The 20828-nt window shown below is 37.8% G+C and overlaps 1 protein-coding gene across 1 annotated transcript in view; it reads left to right on the top strand.

The window, feature by feature from the left end:
* ADD3 (adducin 3) overlaps positions 1-19155 on the top strand; it is a 34420-nt gene extending 15265 nt beyond the window's left edge. The window contains exons 3-15 of the mRNA XM_010163153.1: positions 4079-4217; positions 5736-5887; positions 6011-6091; positions 7330-7479; positions 8289-8432; positions 8521-8619; positions 9645-9827; positions 10656-10913; positions 12013-12132; positions 13636-13725; positions 14929-15052; positions 15957-16052; positions 16754-19155. Coding sequence (XP_010161455.1) covers positions 4079-4217; positions 5736-5887; positions 6011-6091; positions 7330-7479; positions 8289-8432; positions 8521-8619; positions 9645-9827; positions 10656-10913; positions 12013-12132; positions 13636-13725; positions 14929-15052; positions 15957-16052; positions 16754-17052 — 1935 coding nt within the window. The 3' untranslated portion in view covers positions 17053-19155. The remainder of the gene's footprint in view (positions 1-4078; positions 4218-5735; positions 5888-6010; positions 6092-7329; positions 7480-8288; positions 8433-8520; positions 8620-9644; positions 9828-10655; positions 10914-12012; positions 12133-13635; positions 13726-14928; positions 15053-15956; positions 16053-16753) is intronic.
* Positions 19156-20828: the final 1673 nt, after the last annotated feature.

Here is a 20828-nt window from a genome sequence, read left to right on the forward strand (position 1 = left end):
GCTGAATGGGTCAAATCCTAAAATCAGAGCCTGCATGGTAGAGTTTTTACAGAAATCAGTGTTGTACAGTGAAAGCTCCAATAAATATCATTCATTTAATGGCAAATATTAAAGATAAATTGTTGTCCAGAAGACGGTGACGCCCTTCATTTGAACCCGTTGGGAATTATCAGAAATGGAGGAAGGTTGTGTTAGCACATGTGGGATGATTATCTAAGGACATATAGATCCAAGTTTTGGAGGTCTGTAGCAATGAACAAAAGTACTGAAATATTCATAAATATGCATGGAGGAATGTGCATGAGTCATGTGCGTGACACGCTGGAGGCTGCAGTCTGCTGGAAAACGTTGCGCGCTGGTGTGTGGATAAATTGCATACTTTATTTTATGTGCTTCATCCATATCCTCACCTCTGTTTTACAGCTCATCCCAAACCTCCATGTTTGCTGCTTGCCCTGGCTCTTACCTATCTTCTGGTATTTCTAAAATTATTTTTAAGGAAAACTGCTTGTTCAGTTTAACAAAATTGTTGCTACAACACTAAATCCTCTTTTGTAGTAGCCTCGGCAATTGTATAATATACTACTGTTAGCTTCAGATAGCAAAACTAAGCTCAGAAGAATTAAAATAGCATGATCAGAAAGCAGAAGGATTAAAAATACAATAAGAAATTAAACCAAAAAGTCTTTCTTTCAAAAATTGCCTGAAATATACTACACTGCCTTTTTTTCTGCTATACAAGTCACATTACTCATACAGGTTTGGGTTTTTTTTTTTTAAAAAAAAGGCTGAATGTGACTAATAAGTTTACTGTGAATGTTTTTACAGATCCTTTTTATAGTCCTGGTTGAATTGAAGCGAGAGTGATTTAATATAATAGAGTTAACTGTTTTTCTCCATCTCCTCCCAAGCAAATACTTCCATAAATTTCATGAATTCTGTCTTCGACATGACCCCCAGGAGACTACAAATGTGTAGTTTCCTTAAATACGTACTGTAAACAAGAGCGAAAGAACATTTCAGGCTTGCAGAGTGTGAAATGGGAGAGCTTTCTTGCAGGGACCTTCTTTCACAAATCTTTGAGAAGTATACAAATATCTTGGAATGACAGAATTGAAAAATAAGTGTTAGGATAGCTTGTTGGTGAAATATATTGGCCAGTTATTGTCTCTGCAGTCTTAATAGATCACAGTGAGAGAAGAAGAAAGTGCCATAAAACCATAGCCTTGTGGTGAACCATTAGCAGAGCTGGCACTGGGAAGGCTGGTGCTTGATAGTCTGTTTTATGTGTTTTGGGAGGAGTTTTTTTTGGGAGGAAGCCTTCTGTAACGTGAGGGATACGATGTGCAAAGGGACAAGGAAGTACCTCTTGTTATTTTACATTTTTTGCACTTTGAAGTAGGTTGGTAGAACATAATGGCTGGACCTTGACTCCTTTTCCCATGCATTGTGAGCTGTTTGACCACCAAAATGTTTTCTTCTAGTTATGTGAAAAAGCCTTGTGTCTTCTACAGGGGACTGTATAACTCACACGCATCTGACCTTCATTCAGAACCACTGTGGTTGTAGTGAGGGCTGGTCAGATTCAGGTACTAAGCAACCTCAAGGATTTAAACCAGGCTGTCATGGCTGATGCTGAATCATCTGTTTCCTGGCTTTTCAGATTGTGATTTTCTGTGTATCCCCCTTGTTACCCTGAGGTACAACAGTGCATTAAACGCTCAGTGCTGCACTGAGAGTTGTGCTTTGAGTATGTAAGAAGCTACTTACTGCCCAGTGCTCTGCAAACAGGGCTCTGGGCCTCCAGAATGAATGTCCCAAATTGATGAAAACATCTGACCTTGACCTCCTCACTGCTATTCTGTGGAAATGATGACAGGGCCCTACTGCACCTTAAAGGCATGTTTTGGGGATTAGTACATTAATGCTGGTGAAGCACTTGGATTTACAGTAATTATCTGCCCAGAGAAAATCTTGTCAGATAATAATAATTGTCATCTCAACAGAGTATGGGTAGCATGCAAAAAAGGCCCAGGGCCGCGTGCTGAGCCATGAGAAGAGGAAAAAATACTGAATTTATTTTCTAGTGAGCGCTAGTCACTGTGTGCCAAATGAGACATGGGGACAAGATGACTGTGGTATGCTTAAAGAAACATCGTCTGCAGGTCTGACTTGCAGCAGTCCAGGCTTGGTGGCCACGTTCAGGTTCCAGGCTGGGGACAGTGTTTGTTATTTCGTTGGGGAGGGTATCACCCATGTTGCCATTGGAATGCATGGAGTTGTGATGATGGTTGCTGTCCTTGAAGCTGAATCAGATTGAAGGGAGTGGATTTCACAGTCTTCTGCTGATAGATGAAGGATGAAAGCAAGGATGTTTTCTCCAATCACTTGCTGTTTTCCACAAATCCTTCCTTGCCTTTCTGGCAGTTACCTCCCCATAATTACCTCCAATCAGTTTCCCTTACAGGCTCCCAGTGCTGATGCACCTCCCATACCTCCACTTCTTTTCTCCCAGTCCCAGTTAGGTTCCTTTCCTCACTTGATCCACTGTTTCTTCTTTCTTTTTCCTCATCTGCTCCCTTCCCCTGCTGCATAGATCTTACCTACAGCAGCCACTAAGGAGAAAAATCTGACTTTGTCTGTGTACCTTCAGACATCAAGAGGTTGTTCAGCTGTTTTTAGGGATGCTGCATGCGTAGTCTGGTTTACACAGAGATCCATGTAACAAATAGCTGCATAGTCAACCCATGTGAATTTTTAGAGGCTTTACTTGTGGAAATCTGGCAAGTCTCAGGTATGCACCATCCTGACACAACCACTCTAAGGAAAAGCATGGATATCTGAAAACTTGGAGATTAAAGTAGTTATGGATGCTCAGCTGTCCAAATGAGAGGCCATATCAAGCAGAGTTTTGGTGGTCTGGTAGCACTCTCTCTTTTAGAGTCAAAACCTGTTAATGAACAGACTGTGTCATGAATTTGGTGGATTTTACCCAATGAAGTGGGTGTTTCAGAGGACTGAATTAAAATTCAGTGAAGAAAATACATTTGCCATATAGAACTATTTTCTTTTTTTAATTGAGAGCAAGTACTCTGTTTAGGAAGGCAACTGAAAGGAGCAATTACATACAGGGAATAGCCTGGAGTTATAATAGGAGTCAGCTGTGTGGTAAAGACACCAAATGTCTTTCTGGAATGAACCAGCAAGAGCGTTTGCAATACACCTCAGCTCATGTTGTGTGCAGCTTTGCGTACTGCTGGTTCAGGCAAAAGCTGGAAGATGCTGCCAACAAATGATGAGAGGGTTAGAAAATCTAACCTATAAGGAAAATTTGAAGGAACAGAGTTTATTTTGTCTAGAAATGTCAAGACTGAAGTAGTCCTAGGACAGGCATTTGTTGTGAATAGTGGTTAATCTGTCTGTCATCTAGAAAGAACAGGCTTTGTCCACAGCACATAGTGTATTAAATTTGATACTGTGAAAATCTTTTTCATTCTATATTCTGCAAGAATTTATCTCTTGGGGTTGTGGGCATTTTATATAGGAGAAGGAAGGATTTTTTCCTTTGGGAGAAGGAAAGAAATAGAGAGGAGATGACATCTCGGTGTTCCTTCTAGTTTTCACATGTCTGCAATAGTACTTGAGCATGGATAAGCTCCAGTTTTCCAGTTGTTTATAACTTTTATCAAATTTGGATGGATTTTCAGAGGGATTACAGAGTTAAAAAATATCCAGCCTAAAAGCAACACATCCTGATCAAATTTCATGTGCCTCTTCCAAAATCTGGAGATTTCTCTGATTATTGATAAAACCATGTTTTGTTATTTGTCTTGTTCCAGGAAATAGTTAACCCTCTGTAACCAAATTCCTTCCTCCTGCCCCCCAAATTGCCAATACTTAGCATACAAAGTTTAGGTCAGATGGTTAAAATTTGGCAAAGTTTATAAGCAGCTAAAAACAAGGTCTAAGGGGAAGTGTCGTGTAACATGAATAACAGACAAAACTACCAGCCCCACCTATAAGAATCTTATTTCTATCAAAGCCAGGTTTCCTTGATGATTCTCAAATGTTTCTACAGGCTTTTAGGGAAGATCTGGAATGCCTTATTCAAGAACAGATGAAGAAGGGCAATAACCCCACTGGACTGCTTGCATTACAGCAGATTGCTGAATACATTACAGCAAGCTCTTTTGCAGGTTTTTCCTCATCTTCACTCAGTAAGTAGATGATATTGCACTTTTTCTCTTCCTTTTTTTTTTTTTTTTTTTTTTTTTTAATTATTATCACCAGGGCTTCACAATGCTGGGATCTCTTCTTTCTTTGAATAGAAGTTCTGTCAGAGAACTCTTCAGCTCCGAAGTTGTACAGATAGTCACCTTAACTTTTCTTTTTAGACTTCTTCGTCTTAAGTTCTCTGGATTGCATAATGGTATCCAGAATGTTTGAAGTCCTCACACTCAGTTATTCTAGAATTTGCTAATAAACATTTAACTAAGATGGGGGACAAAATGTCCTGTGTAACCAGGACAGCCCCTTTACTTATTAGCAGCTTAACATGAGTATAAACTGAGATGTGAAATACATAACCACTTAGATCGTTTATTTTTCTACTCTTGCATATAATTTGTTATTAAAACAAAAAAAGGGGGAAGTGGGAGAATAGCCTGGCAATCATTACACAAACAGTTTCCAGGGTTAAAAACAGCTTATAGCATGCACTCTAGTTAGAAAGATGTTGCTAGGATCTTTCAGTTAACACCCAAGTTCTTCTTTCCAAGTCATGAAGCACTGAGACATTAAAGTCGAATTAAGTTCTGTGGGTGGACATCATATGGGAGCTTATAAGGCCTGAAGTACAGTGGCAGCTGTCAGCTTTCAGCATCCTTTGAGAATTGTTCTCAAAATGGCTCTTCAGAGTTAGTTTAACAAAACAAGTGGAAGAGATCAACATAGAGCCCAAATAATCTCATCTCTGGTTGGTTAGTGAGACTGTGGGTCCAACTGTTGTCTCTGCTGCGTTTGCCCAGTGACTCAGGGTGACTAGTCTCAAAGTGCATACTCTTTTTGTTGAAAACCAAAATGACTTTTACCTCTTCTGATCTTAACTTTCCCTGTAAGCAAAGGCTCTCAAAGGGATATTATGCATTTGTGAAGGGGAGAAGGGTATGTTTGTGTAGTCACAGGTCAAAAAGATAAATTGATCTTTGTGATTTCTCTGTTAAGAGGTGATCCCTTCCGTATGAGGGGTTGAGAACTCTTGCACTAATCCCAATTTCTTCATTAGGTCTAAATTAAAGCTCAGACTGAGACATCTCTTCAAATTGGTTATGCTGGTGTCAGAAGTCCAACAGGACTGTGTTCTGCTGTAGTTTTCAAACATGTAAAAGCACTTCATTACTGGCTCATGTCTTAAAGCACAATTCCAGTCCTATATAGGATCTTGAATCAGGAGAGAGATCAAAATCCAAGTAGTACTTCAAAGGAAATCTTTATTTCACCTCTCTTGTGTTTGAAAAAGAGATTAAGACTTAAATTCAGGGTATGGTTCCTACTGTCTTAAAGTAATAGAGCTTTCAGTAGAGACGTGAGAAATCCCAGCAGTGCAGTGACAGTCTAATAATTGCTGGTACTGCTATGCTAGCAACTTAAGTACACCACTTCTGGAAGATCATGGCATAGCTAGAAATTATTTAATTGTCCAATTGGCCATCATATTTTTTTTATCTGTCTTTCAGGCCATGGAATGATTACACCCATCAATGATCTACCTGGGATAGATACCTCCTCATTTGTTAAGGGAGAAAAACTTACTCGTTGCAAGTTAGCCAGTTTATATAGATTGGCTGACTTGTTTGGATGGGCACATTTGCCAAATGCTTATATCACAGTAAGTATTTTAGAGAATAAACACTTTTATTTGTAATCTTACCTATTCATTCAAATTCATTTTTCTCCTGAATAATATGATTCCAAAAATAGATTGGTAATCTGTTTTCTTCCTCCTTTGCAGGTGAGAGTAAGCAAAGAACATGACCATATTCTAATCATTCCAAGAGGTCTGTCCTTTTCTGAAGCTTCAGCTTCTAATTTGGTACGTGATTCACCTGCTGTAATAACCACCAAGGCTCAACCTGTTTTCTAAACACTTTTGTGGCTGCTAAAATGGACTTTTAAACTATAATCATGCTGTTATTTGTTTTTAATATTTACCCACCAGATGAAAAGCTGATTAACTATTTAAATACTAGCACCCTTTGTCCTCAGCATTTCTTTTTGGGTTTAGCTTTGCTTTCTGTTGCTTTGTCTTCAGCTTCAATGTGGAACAGCAAAGTTTTGTCTTCCTGTCTGACGAAGCTCATCAAATAGCCCCAGTGTAACAGCAACATTTTATAACCTGACAATATGGTAATACATATGAAATGACTCTGTAGGAGTAGTGTTAGTAGAATCAGCCCTTATCTTCGTAAGTGGGGAAATACAGTTGAAAAATCTTCCCCAGACCCAACAAAGGAGCTGGGTGGAGTTACAAAGTGGCATTTAGGCAATGGTAGCTGCTAAATCACATATTTCTTTGGTGTAGAACTTGCCATATGTTCTTCTTGTCAGTACGTATCTGTAAAGAAACTACCTCCAGTTGGAAGGAGTAACAGATTGAGATTGATAGCATTGCACCAGCAAACACAGAACCAAAATAAAAACATGAGAACAAGACCTCATATGACCCTGCTGTTGTTTTTATTGTTGATCCTGGAATTATTATTTTAATGTTCCTATGAAATTGAAAATTCCCTATGCATTTATTTTTTTTTACTGGAAGTTCATCAGAAGATTATTTTTCTTCATATTTAAAATGTAGGAAATTTTAACAAAATTCATTTTTTTTAAAAGTTAGAAACAAGGAAAGGCTGCCCAGGGAGGTTGTGGAGTCTCCTTCTCTGGGGACATTCAAAACCCGCCTGGACGCCTTTCTATGTGATCTTATTTAGGTTCCTGCTCCGGCAGGGGGATTGGACTGGATGACCTTTTGAGGTCCCTTCCAATCCCTAACACTCTGTGATTCTGTGAAAGGTCAACTAGACCAAAGAGAAATATACATTGTATTAGGGTTTTATCCTTACTTCTTCCATGGCTGGACTTCCAACAGCTATTGAGAGCTTGGACAGCAGGATGGTTTATTGACGCACAAATTCATGGCTGTTTTTTTTCATGCTCTGAGCCCTAAACATGTGAGAGCGAAATTTGGTACCAAGCAAGAAAGGGAGAGTAGTTTGTAGATAATGGCAGTTGTTGCAAGCTTTTTGAATATTGTTCCTTTGCTTGACTTTCCAGGTTAAGGTAAACATCCTAGGAGACGTAGTTGACCAAGGAAGTACTACTCTAAGTATTGACAACGCAGGATTCAGTCCACATGTGGCCATCTACTCCACACGCCCTGATGTCAGATGTGTAATACACATACATACCCCTGCAACAGCAGCTGTAAGTCTTCCTTCCTAGCAGAAAGAGTAAAAGAAAACACCTTTACCTTATGAACTTAGAGCTCCTTTCTGAATCTGGATCACTGCTCATGGCAGTTTTAACATTGACTCTACACTGCTAAAGAAAGGTGTGAGGTTATCAAATAAGTAGAGAAACAGGGCTGGACCACCACAGCAAAATAGTTTATACAGGCCTCATTTACAGCATCTTAGACCATATAACATGCTATATACATCATCATTTGCATTATGTAACTCCATTTTTAAGTGACTTAATTAGTAGTTATGTTCAGTTTGGATATACCTCACTATTAAAAAGTCATAGTTAACATATAAGTTAAAAATTGTCTGTATAACAGTGATAAAAATGTAAGGAGACTTGAAATGCTGGTTTGAGATAACTAGATAAATTCATATTATTTTACATATAAATGCATACATATGCATTCTTTGACTACAGACAAAAAGGGAATGGATAACTTATATTAGCTTTTTGAAGCTATAAATATGTGAAAGAAGAAAAAACCATTAAGTAGGCTTATGCTGAGAATTAAACATGAATAAAATTCCCCAAAATTAACTTAGTTGGGATAATTTGTCTTTTCATATAATGAATTTGTCCCTAGGTTAGGTAGCAGCACCCTATTGCAAATTATACTAAGGGGGGGAAAAAAAAAGGTATTGTTTCTTAGCTTGTCTTTCTTCTAGCAAAGATACAAAGTACATCCTGCTAAGGCTTGGACGATTGAGATGTGGGGTTTAAGAGTTTTGTTTTTTCCTAATTATCAGTACTTAATTTTCGTGAAACAGGTTTCATCTATGAAGTGTGGCATCCTTCCCATATCACAAGAGGCTCTGATTCTGGGAGATGTTGCTTATTATGACTACCAGGGATCTCTTGATGAACAGGAAGAGAGAATTCAGCTTCAGAAAGTTCTTGGACCTAGTTGCAAGGTATTCAACCTCATTCATGCTCCTCGTAAACAATTTTCATGTACTGTGCCAGTTTCTACCATTTAACATTAGTGTCTTCATTTACTAGGTATTAGTCTTGAGAAACCATGGTGTGGTGGCACTAGGAGAGACGCTGGAAGAAGCATTCCACTATATTTTCAATGTGCAGCTGGCCTGTGAAACACAGGTGAGAGGGAATTTATCTGTATTTAATTTCAAACACTTATGATGCTGAGTTATAGATTACATCCCAGATGAGAAGAACTCTAACATTACAAAATATTTGGAGTTGTGGAATCCAGTCATCATATAACAGTTCAAAGCCAGAGAAACTGGAATAATCAGGAAAACATAGAAGGAACAGCACAAAACTGTACCACTCTTCCTAGAATGAGTATCGGTGTTGTTACACTCTGAAGGGTGCAGGTTTTGTTCCATGCTGTGGAGAGCAAGCTTCATGCAGGGAATGTGTTGGATAATAGATTCGGTGGTACTTGCTGCAAATGGAAGTGTGACTTCAGATCTCTTGACATCCATCTCATTTATCAAAGCTGAATGTTGTGACAAGGAAGGAAGCGTCTCGATACGATCGCAAAGATTTGTAAAGCAAAATAAACAAAAGGCCTTTGGAGCAATGGTGGAGGGTAGCGTGTTTAAAAATAAAGTGAATCCCAGAATCAGTTGTTTCTGTTTTGTCTAGCTGCCTAGTTAAGTATCTGGGTATTATCTATAACCTGTGGAGAGAGACCACTGAAAGTGTCCTCACCTTCCGCAGCTCTTAAACCCATCCCCAGAAAATTTATCGCTTTGCTCTTACTTGTTCCCCCGTGATTCTGTCCTCCCAAGTAGGAGTGTTCCCCAGTGATCCAAGTCCTCCTATTCCTTTCCTTTCCTCCCTTGCCTGCCATTCATTTTGAATTTGATCACTCATTTGTTTCTAAATGGATATAAAAATTAAAAAAAAATTAGTCTTGGGATGCAGAAAGACCTTTTTAAGGTACTCTGAAAGCTGGTGTTTGAGTCTACTCCTTTGAAAGTACAATTGCTAGCAGACATTATCCTTTCCATAAGAATCACTTGCTATATATTTTAGTACATTTTTGCACAGTAGAAAACTGCCTTGAGAAATAACTGCAGCAGGTGTTTAAGTGTGTTTCTCCTGTGAATTCAGAAAAGCAGAGAATCCAAAAGCTTTTCCATTGATGTCTCTAGGTTCACGCATTAGCTGGAGCAGGTGGGATAGACAATCTTCTACTACTGGATCTGCAGAAGTTCAAGCCTTCCACGCATGCTGTGGCAGCAACTGGAGGAGGTGGAGTTAATATGGCTTCACAACAAAAATGGAAAGTTGGGGAGCAAGAATTTGAAGCGCTCATGCGGATGTTGGACAACCTGGTGAGAGCACATTGATTATGATGTCATTATGGTCTCTGTAACCTTCCGAGAGTGTAGGATTAGCTTCTGTAAAGTGAACATTTTTTTCTGGTTTCTTTGTAAGTTTGAAAATTAAGATGGAGTAACTTATTGTATATGAAATCTCTTCTGCTTGGTCTAGTTTTTCTCATGTCAGTGTATCTGACAGTAGTAGTCTATCTTGATAAGAATTTATAATGTTTTGAACTTAAAATTTGACCAACCTATCTCACAAACATATTACCTCTTCATAGCAGCTTAATAGTAAAAATATATTTTAATCGCCACCTAGTAAACAGACATCACATATTTCCTCTATATTTTGTTATTAACTCTAATATTAGGAAATAAGATTATAATTTATTATTTGTTTGAAATGTCAGTTTCACTGCACTATGAATTCTGGAACAACCTTCAATACAAACAGGGTGAGGAACAGGGCAGTGTCATGAACTAGGATGTGCCATTGTGCAAGACAGATAAATGTCTTCATGAACGCTGCCTAGGCCATAACCTGAGCAGGGGGTCATTTGGTGGTCACACGTTCATGGTGGTGGGAGGAAAGTGAAGTGTGAGTGGGGTCCTGCCCAGCTGCTACTGTACCTTATTTTAAATGGGTCTCTTGAACATTAATAGTATGAATGAATGATGGATGACACCACTAACCTGTTCTCTGAAGAGCTCAGTGGAACTGTTTAGCGCGTATGGGGCAGCACAAAACTTCCATGATTTCTTTGGATACCTTTTTCTGATTTTTTTTATTATTATTTTTTTTAAACAATTTTTTTCTTTTTTTTTTCTCCTCCACAGGGATACAGAACTGGTTATGCCTATAGGCAACCATTAGTCAGGGAAAAACCCAGACATAAGAGCGACGTTGAGATCCCAGCCACTGTGACTGCCTTTTCCTTTGAAGATGATACAGTCCCACTTTCCCCCCTGAAATTCCTGGCGCAGAGACAACAGAGGGAAAAGACAAGATGGCTGAATTCTCCAAACACATACTTGAAAGTTAATGTGCCTGAGGAGTCCTGGAATGGGGAAACCAGTCCCAGGACTAAGATCACGGTAGGTAGATGTTTTAGGCAATCACTTAGTTTTTGCACTACTTGAAAGTAAATTACACAATTTATATGAGGAAATCTTTAACAGGATTAGCAAGTCAGTTTATCAAGCAAATAAAAATAGTCTTTGGGGAGCCTTAATGATATTAGTACTAAGGACCTCCTCTCTTTAGGGACAGGGGATTTAGCTATTTGGAAGAGTAGCAGTTTATGATAAAATTTGACAGTTATTTCCTTTTTGTTACTAGCTCTTTGGATTCCTGAAGTAGAAAACAGTTTTTGTACCATATCTTTTTGTGCTATTAATTATCCACCAAACATAGTAAGGTTTTAAATGACCTGTGGCTTGTTCGCTTCTGTACTTTAGGGAGACCACAAGCTTTAATTCATCTCTAACTGCCTCTTTCCTGTTTGTAAGCCTCCTGAAAACAGGCTTCGAAGAGTCTCTTCATGCTACTACTGTTAATTATGATCAGGATTTTTCCTTCTCCTTCGATTTACCAAGATGCTTCCACTCTGCTTCCAGCTTGGAGAGAGGTGGCTCCCGTGGGACTATCAAGCATTTTATTTGCTATCAGGCTACTCCCAGTTGCTTAGTACAACTGTAAAAGCATCAGCTCCTCCTGCTGGCAGGCTAGCGAGTTTCTAAAGTTAAGTTTGGGAGAAACAGCCTCAGCAACTGATTTAAAAGTGTGATTCCAAGGGAAAACAACTACAGACAAAATGTGGGGTTAGCAGAGGTGGAAGTTGATGGCATGAGTTGAGGGCTCCTGGAGCTGGTGGGTGTAGATGGCAGTCACTAGGAAGTGTGATCCTTTCTAAATATGACTTCATTAGTACCCAGTTAGTACTATGTTTTTCAGGAATGTATTTCAGTGTTTACAAAATCTAATCTCGATGTTATGTGTTCAAGGCAACTTAAATCCTCTTGGGCAAACACACAAACTTGTAAGGAGTTGTGATTTTTTTTTTTTGTGAGTGTCATGTGGAATTGAGAATAAAGTCAGAAAGCTCTTTCTTTACATCTCCTCTTTAACACAACACTGAGAATCGTTCTTCACTATCACACTGAGGTTTTTAGCTTTTTTTTTCTCTCCTTTAAGTGGATGAAAGCTGATGACTCCTCCAAGACTAGTGGAGGAACGCCAATCAAAATTGAAGATCCAAACCAATTTGTTCCTCTAAACACAAATCCAAGTGAAGTATTGGAAAAGAGAAATAAGGTAAAAGAAGTGTAATGAAGAAAATTGTAATATTTCCAAATAAAATTGTATGTTCAAATAATGATTCAACACAGCAGTAAAATAACGTTTTCAAGTGTTCCAATTTCACTAAGAAGTTTCTTACATTCTGTGTGATTTTTGGCACTAAAAAGTATGTATTTAAATGTATGATATACATGAAGTCTGTAGATACATATGCCATATATATTAATTTGAATGCAATAGTTTGATGGAGGATGAGTATTAACTCTGGAAATGGTAGACTGTAAATGGTAGTCCCTGCTATTTAGCATTATATTTAGTGAATAATTAGGTGTCAACATGAACCAAATTGCTGTGTGTCATCTACAGCATGATTCAGTCTCAGACTGTAATCTTACTCTGTTCTGTATTAATTCTCCTAACACTTCTTAAGATGGCATTTCTGTGTTCTATGGTCTGTTCTGATACCTGATGACAGTAAAAAACAACAAAAAAAAAACCACCCAAAAACCCAAAAAGAGGTATTATTGTTGAACTTCTCTGTAAACACAAATATCTCACTGTTTTTCCCTTCCAGTACATAAGACACTAACTGTCAGACTGGCCAAATACTCCACCCTAGGCACAACTATATTAACAGATATTCAGGACACTTTCCATTTGATTACATATTTCTTTTCTTGGAAAGCACCATATCAGTGTCTGTGGGGACAGAACTGGAGTCAGAAGGAGCAACTCCCTTCCTTAGAACTGGAAAGACACGTTCTAATCATTCAGAGATTAATACAAATGCCAGACAATGATTTTTAAATTCATGCATGTCACTGTCTCATTAAATAGTTTATTGCTATTTTTCTGCTGTATAATTTTTTTATACGATCTGTATTTGTGTTTACGTTTATATTTGATCTGTCAATCTCTTAAGTACTGCCAATGTGAAGCTGAGGCTGTTGGCTTGGGGAAAATAATGAGGTATTCACACAGGGAAAAACTTTACCAACCTTTTTGATCACAGAGGTCTCTCCAGTAGCTTAACGTGGGTCATTTATTTTGTGGGAATAGAACAGACAGGTTCACTATTCCTTGGAGCTTATTTCTAAACACTGACTTGCACAAAGTGCAGGAGCTGGGACTGCGGTGGGTATTCAGAAGTGCTCAAAGGGCTGAACAACATATGCAATGCCTTCAGAGGTGGAAGGAGAGATCATAGAATCATAGAATGGTTTGGGGTGGAAGGGACCTTAAAGATCATCCAGTTCCAACCCCCCTGCCATCAGCAGGGACACCTTCCACTAGACCATGTTGCTCAAAGCCTCATCCAGCCTGGCCTTGAACACTTCCAGGGAGGGGGCATCCACAACTTCCTTGGGCAACCTTAATTTTTAGGTGCAGTAGCATAGAGCTTGATCCTCCAGGCGTTCACTGCTGCCTCTGTTACCAGCTTTGCAAAGCTGGTGGGCATAGGATTTGTTAGAGAGAGAGAAATATCTGTTTCTAACCCAGTTTATTTTCTCTGTATAGATAAGGGAGCAAAATCGATATGACCTAAAGACAGCAGGACCACAGTCTCAGCTGCTCGCTGGGATCGTTGTGGATAAAAAGCCGAGTCCGGTGAGTAGGGTATAATTAATTGATGTACAAATACTTGGGTTATTTGGCTGCCTGTCTTTCAAACGTCAGTTTGGGCCATTTTCTTTCTAAATGCTTTGTTGAAACTCATTATTTTAATGCCAGATTTTGGGTGTGTGGTACATTTTATTAATGTTTCATTTCAGAGGTTTCAAATGTTAGTTTCAAATGGAGATATGAATGGTAAGTTTCCCTGCCATTAAAATTAATGAAGTAGGATCCCTGTCTAAGACCATTGAAGCTAAAGAGTGATGAACATGGTGCCAAAAATAATCTTTTCATCAGTTTGTGGAACTCCTGCTAAAGGAAATGATTGAGGCCCAGAAATAACCAAATTTAAAAGGTGGGATGGGACCATGTAGAAGGCAGCTTTCATTAGAATCAAGATTCTTATTTGGGAGGGAGGGCTTCCAGTTTCTCACCTGTCCACACTAATCTTTTCTTGAATAGAATATACTCACTTCCAAACAGTACAGATATCCCTCATAAGGTTATCTAACAAATTGTGATGAACTATACTTGGAATTCTATAGTTCTAAGAGTTTCCAACCATCCATGGGTTAGTACATCTATTTCCTCACTTTGGTTTCCAATATTCTTTTGGCATAATACTGAGTTTGGTTATTTATTTCAGGCAAAAAAAGAGAATATTTTACAAATGAGGGTTTGTTTGTTTTTTTCAATATGAGAATAATTTTAATTTTGTCATTGTAGCATTCATCTCAGAAGAGCTCTTCCAGTTAGATCCTTAAACTGCACAATGAGCACAGTTACTGTCCTACAAAAAAATTCCTAGAACTTGGGTCATTTGCAGAAAATACAAGAAACCTTAACTTTGAATCAGAGAACTTTCACTTCTCTGAAGACTATATTAGTCCCTGAAGTGTAAGCTGTTGAGACAGGTCTCCACTCTGAAGCTGTACCCCTTGTTACAAAAAAACCCTCAAATAATTATTTTGCTGCTGCAAAAGGATGGTGATTTACAGCTCAGTGATCATTTGTTACTGTGTGAATGCCTATTAAATGGGATCATTTTCATCTGGATGTATCTGTGGTTTTCCTTCTGTATTCCCTGCCAATCTGGTGTCACCAAACTTTGAGCAAAAAAAGAGAAATTAACCATGTATATCTTGCTTGCTTCCTTCTTTTTTTAACTGTTAACTTTTGTGGTTTTCTCTTTTCCAGCCAATGCAATATGAAGATGATGAGCACGCACCACCAGCACCACCCAACCCGTTCAGCCATCTCACAGAAAAGGAACTGGAAGAGTACAAGAAAACAATTGAGCGCAAGCAGCAAGGGTTGGAAGGTCAGTGGTGCATTTTTAAATGTTGTGGTTTCTGTTTGGGTTTCTGTTTTAATAATGATTTCATTTTCAGTTTGAAAAAATCTACATTGAAACTAATCATTCCTTGAGATGGTAGAATTTTTAGTTTATTTTTTTTTTTACTTTGGTTAGTGCTAAAATTAAAACAATTAAAGGTTTGCACAGAAATGGGGTTGACAAAAACACACTTCAACATAATGACTTCTTTTGTAAGAACCAAAGAATAACTTAGGTTGGAAGAGCCCATGAAGGTCATCCTAGTCCAACCTCCTCCTCAAAGTTGACATCAAAGTTAGATCAAGTTGCTCAGGTCTGTGCCCAGCTGAGCAAAAGTTTACTGAGATGTTTGGTCTTAGCTTCTTTATTTTTTCTTCTATTCTTCCAATGTGCAAGACTCGTCTACTTTCACTTTTTGCATCTTTTTCCAATACTACTATTCCATAGGGAATTACTAATTCAGGGTTGGGTTTTTTGGTTGTGTTTGTTTTGATTTTAACAATAATGCTTACTATACATTCTTCTTCACTAATATTGTTAATAAAACAATTTTGCTCTATATCACATTCAGGATGTAGCATAATAGCTTACTACAACAGCAAACTTGTATGACTTATGGCTAGATAAAACCATGTGGCACGCTACTTGGAATGCAACCCTGCCAACCTTTTTAATGCTTTCTATTAAAGAACTAATATATAATGATTGTTAGCAGATACAATGTGTAGATCTATAATTCTGTAGAGTTTGAACTATGTATTGTAACTTCTTGATGTTGTCAGCATGAGCAACGCAATGCTAGCAGAGCTGTAAATCTTGTAGCACTAGCACTGACATTCTTGCTTGATTTTTACTTTTGCATGGCACTAATTCAAATCTTGTCCTGCAGATGCTGAACAGGAATTATTCTCAGATGACGGTTCATCTGTGTCACAAATTCAGTCACAAACTCAATCCCCGCAAAATGTCCCAGAAAAATTAGAAGGTATTCCATGCAATTTCTGTACAATGCCAATGGCTCTGATAACCTGAGTCATCCACTCTTCTGCCGCATTCTTACACTTGTGTGAAGTTGACTGAGCCAAAAAGAGCCTCTTTTACCAAGTGTGGGTGGGACTATGTCCACAAAACTCTCTTTTCCAATTTGTTCTAATACATAATTCTCACAAGCAGAAAACAATGGGAGAAAACTGAAACTTAGATATTAATAAGGTGGAGGAAGTAGATATTTTATTTTTATTTTACTTAAAGTGTTAATAGATTTTTTACCTAAGGCTTTTCCATCAAAGTCTGAGACAGCATTTTGAAAGACTGGTTCTCCAAAGACTTCTGTATGGAATGGCTGTGCTTTCATAAATTAGTCTCTTGCAGTAAAGCTTAATTCTGAGTGTGCTTGAGACTGTATATGCTGTGTAGACTGTATTTGTCCATACTGTATACCACTTGAGCTATCTATGTATATGTGGCAGAGACAAGGTTAGCTTTTTCAGCCCTTTTTCCTTTAATGACATCTTCACAGTGTTGTCTGGTTACAACAAGGGGTAGATAAAGAGGAAGAAAAAAACACATCTAAGCACTTTGGGTTTCATTCTTTGGATCACAGTCCAGACTTCCCAACTTTGTTTCAATACTAGTTTTTTGCATTGTAGTGTACATAAATAATTGTAAATTTGTGTGTTCTTTCAGAAAATCATGAAGATCTCTATACCCAGAATGCTAACCTAATATCTGTGGAGATGCCAGTTGTGATCGTGAATGGCAAGGAAGACGCACATGACGTGGAAGAGGATCTCACCAAGAGGGTCAGTCAGTTAACCACTAGTACTGTGGAGAGCATAGAGATTACGATTAAAAGCCCTGAAAAGATAGAAGAGGCTCTGTCCCCTGAAGGGTCACCTTCCAAATCCCCATCAAAGAAGAAAAAGAAATTCCGCACCCCATCTTTCCTGAAAAAGAGTAAAAAGAAGGAGAAAGTGGAAGCGTAAGTGCAGTTCTGTTGTGAGGAGACATTGCACATTTTGAAACGTTTAAGTTGACCATTAACAGCGTAGTATTAGGGGTGTGCAGTAACTGGACTTCTTTTAACCTAAACAAAAAGGAACTGGAAAAGGTTTTGCTTTAATATGAACAAACAAACAAAAAAAAAGAAAACAAAACAAACCTTTCACGTTAATTGAAAATTAATTCATCTCTTACTTTACTGTGTCCAAAATTGCTATGAGGGTTGGAAACATTCATTAGTTTCATGTAGAACTAACTGGCAGGTGCTCAAGTGCCATCATAGCAAGATCGAGTACCATCACAGGATGCAGCAGCAAGTTCTGCTTGGAGTATTTTGCAGACCTGAAAATTTTCCATACATTTAAAGTCCTTATTAAAGTTACTGTTGAGTGATCATATGACTTTTTAAAACTGCTGTCTTATTTGGTAACCAGATCATACAGTTTTGTATTGTGATTTTGACCATATATTTTATGTTTCTGTGCCCCTGTTCGAGTGGGTGCATATTAACAGCACACCTTTAGATCTTTTTTTAAGATTAGATCATATAGAAATATTATACACTGGCACATAATATTAGGGTAAAAACTGTGTAAGAGAAAGTTTATTTGGAATTATACAAAATGTCTAAAGAATTCCATTCTTCAATAACTTTTTTGCCAAATATTTCATTTTAGTGAAATATAATTTTTGAAGACTTCTTTTTTATTCTATCAGTTGGGGGGTGGGGGGAAACCCTTATTTTTCAAGAAAGGGGATTTTATACACTTAACATTGATAATTTAGTTTAACTGGCAAAACAAAAAGAAGATTTTATATGTTCAAATGTTTGTATACCATTCAGTATAAAGGTATTATAAGCATGTGAACCAAGCATTTAATAGTAGAGTGTATTTAAGAATGCTTGGTTTAGAATATACTTAAATATAATTCAAGAATCCAGGGACTTAGAAATCAAAGGATAAAAGCATATAAAATTGAACTGGATTCATGTTTAAAAATTACTTGTGGTTTGTTTTATTTTTTCTCTCGTGGTATTGCTAATGAATGAAGACAAATAATCTCGTAACATAACCAAATGAAGGAAACAAAACTGTTAAAAGGGAAAGTGAAATAGTAAGAAAATAGGCGGAGACAAAGAAAGTAAAAGTTTGGTGATTATTTTTTTTAAATATATGATATGGATTGTGGGATATTTTTATTAAATCAGCAAAGTGACATTTCCATATTAGACATTTTAAATAATTTGTGTGGATTCATACAGAGTGCAACACTTTGTTTTTCTTCACTTTCATTTGAATTGTAAAAGGGTCTCATGAATCTGTGTTGTCCTTTGGATGAACCCGGAGCAAATCAGAGCCTAGTGCCATGGGTAAGGGTGGTACTGCCGCTTACTCGTTTTTACCGATATTGTCATTTTAGTACTTTTACTGTATTGTAAATACAAACTAAGCATAGAAATTAACATAGAGTTTTCTTCGCTGTGTCAAATTGTCTGTAAATCAGTCATCGCAATAGGAAGTACATTTTAAAGATCCATGTGATTCCCAAATTGCTGGTTGAAATATTATACAATATATAATTGTTAAATATGGCTGGAGAGTGGTTTGGCATGCAAAAATGTTGATTATAGCATGTTTGGGGGCTGGTTAGCTTTGACCGTGTAAGTGTGATAATGCAATGTTGGAATGGATCCTGGAAACAATTTTCTAGCTATCACTAAATACTGGAATCAGTGTTTTTAATCATAGTGGAAACTTTCAGTTGCTTACTTTTGTTTTTTTATGTTCTACATTATTTGTGTTGTATTACAACATATGTAGAAACAGTAACCTGTGAACTATGCTTTTCATAACTTTTTTAAAAATATATCTAAATGAATGCAATGTGCATAAATATTTTTTAAAATGCAACCGTGAACTATTTGCACCTTTTGCTAATGCCTCTATTTACTTGCTTTGGCATAAAGAATGAGCCAGCCAACTCTTGTGTCCTGTGGAAAATATATAAATGTTATCTGAAATTGCTCATAGATGTAATGCTAATTAATGTTAAATCACAAATAAACAGTATTTTAAATAGATGGATTTTGTATAGCAGCCTTTTGTTTATACAGTGCTCTTAAATCTCTCGCTTGTAGAGAAAATGCTTTGATTGTGCTCATTGCTTCTCAAGAATTTATTCTGAAGATGGCTTCTAGCTTGTGCTTTTTCTGAGAGCTCTGCAAGAAAATAGTCTGATCTTATTAGAGAACAGTTGTTTTCTCTGTCACAGATCCTGGAGATGAAAGAGGACGGGCCCGTGGTAAAATACGCGGCGTTGTCAGGCAGTTGTTTTGAAGCCCAGTTGGGTTTGTGAGGCAGGCTTTCCTCTCGGGGCGTGCTTCCCCATCTTCTCGGTCTGTGCCTTCTGCTCTGCTGCATGGGCTCAGATATGACAGCCCAAGATATAGGACTCGGGTGGTTTAAGTGCTGTGTAAGTACAGAGCAGGGAAATAGCTTGTGGAAATTACCTTTTTTTTTAATGTTATTAGTGAAAACAAAGGGGTTTTTGTAAGGAAGACTTTTAATGCAAAGTTATTTGTAGATATCTGTGAGGTGCCCTGCCAGCACATGGTACACCTGGGAATCTCTGAGCCTGCAGAACTTGCAGTATCTTTATAGCTATGTCAACTCTATGAAATGTCTTTAAGGACTTGGACAAATGTTTATTTTCACTGTCTTTCCACAAATAAGCCTTTTGTTTCTGTTTACAAGAAAGTCAAAATCCAGCCCTCCAAGTCCAGTGACAGTTTCATGAACTCGGATTCCGTGTGGGAGGATAATTTTGTTCAGCATTTTAGGTAAATCTTAACCAAGATTCAAGTAATTTTCTTACTATTGTTTGTCTTCAGGAGGATCTCCAGTCTGCTTAATGCTGCACTAACATGAAAGTGGACACTATATCAACACAGAGGAGCTTACACTGTAAGGCTAAGTGCATCTCTAGTTTTCTTCTCTGAGCCCTTTTTATTCCCAAGAGGATATGAACCACAACAGACCCTTTATTTTCACTTAAATCTTACTCTTTCGCAGTGTTACAAGAAGGATCTGAGATTCTGCAAGCCAAAGCATGGAAATAAATTAGGTGTTCATAACAGGCATAACATACATTGAGGCTTAAATCTTGGGAAGTAGGAGCCCTTGGAAAGACAAGCTTCAAAATGGATCACTGACACCAATAGGAAATAATTGTTAACACTGGGATGCTTAACCCAAGAAAGATCAATAGGGAGAAGCCGCAGTGAACGTCATGAGGAATTACATGCAAGTTACCACCTAAGAACTTTACAAAGGAAAACAAAGGATTTTTTTAAGTTGTGCATCTGTCTACCCCAGTTTTGTCTATGTTCTGTGCTCTACTAAAATCTGTGTTGTGATCTGGGTGATCACCCACCACCTTTTTTTACAGACTCTCGCCTGTTCTGGACATGAGTGTTACAGAGTAAAACAGATTTTACTTGATTTGCAAAAATTGCAGAATGATGTAGGCTTTGGATCAGGCTTCAGATGCTGCAGGAGACAGGATAATGCCAGGGGGTGAAGGCTGTATTAGGCCATTTTGACCAATAATTTCCTGCCTTCCCAGTTGAGTTACTGTACACTGTTGAGCATGCAGCATAAATTGCTGTTTTGTTTGGTGCTCAGTAGTTGAGGATTTTTTATTTTCTGGATATCCACTTTGCAAAACTGTTGAGTTTTCACTGTGTCAGCCTATGGTA

This window comes from Antrostomus carolinensis, unplaced genomic scaffold, assembly GCF_000700745.2.
Source record: "Antrostomus carolinensis isolate BGI_N321 unplaced genomic scaffold, ASM70074v2 scaffold21742, whole genome shotgun sequence".
NCBI classification, from domain to species: domain Eukaryota; kingdom Metazoa; phylum Chordata; class Aves; order Caprimulgiformes; family Caprimulgidae; genus Antrostomus; species Antrostomus carolinensis.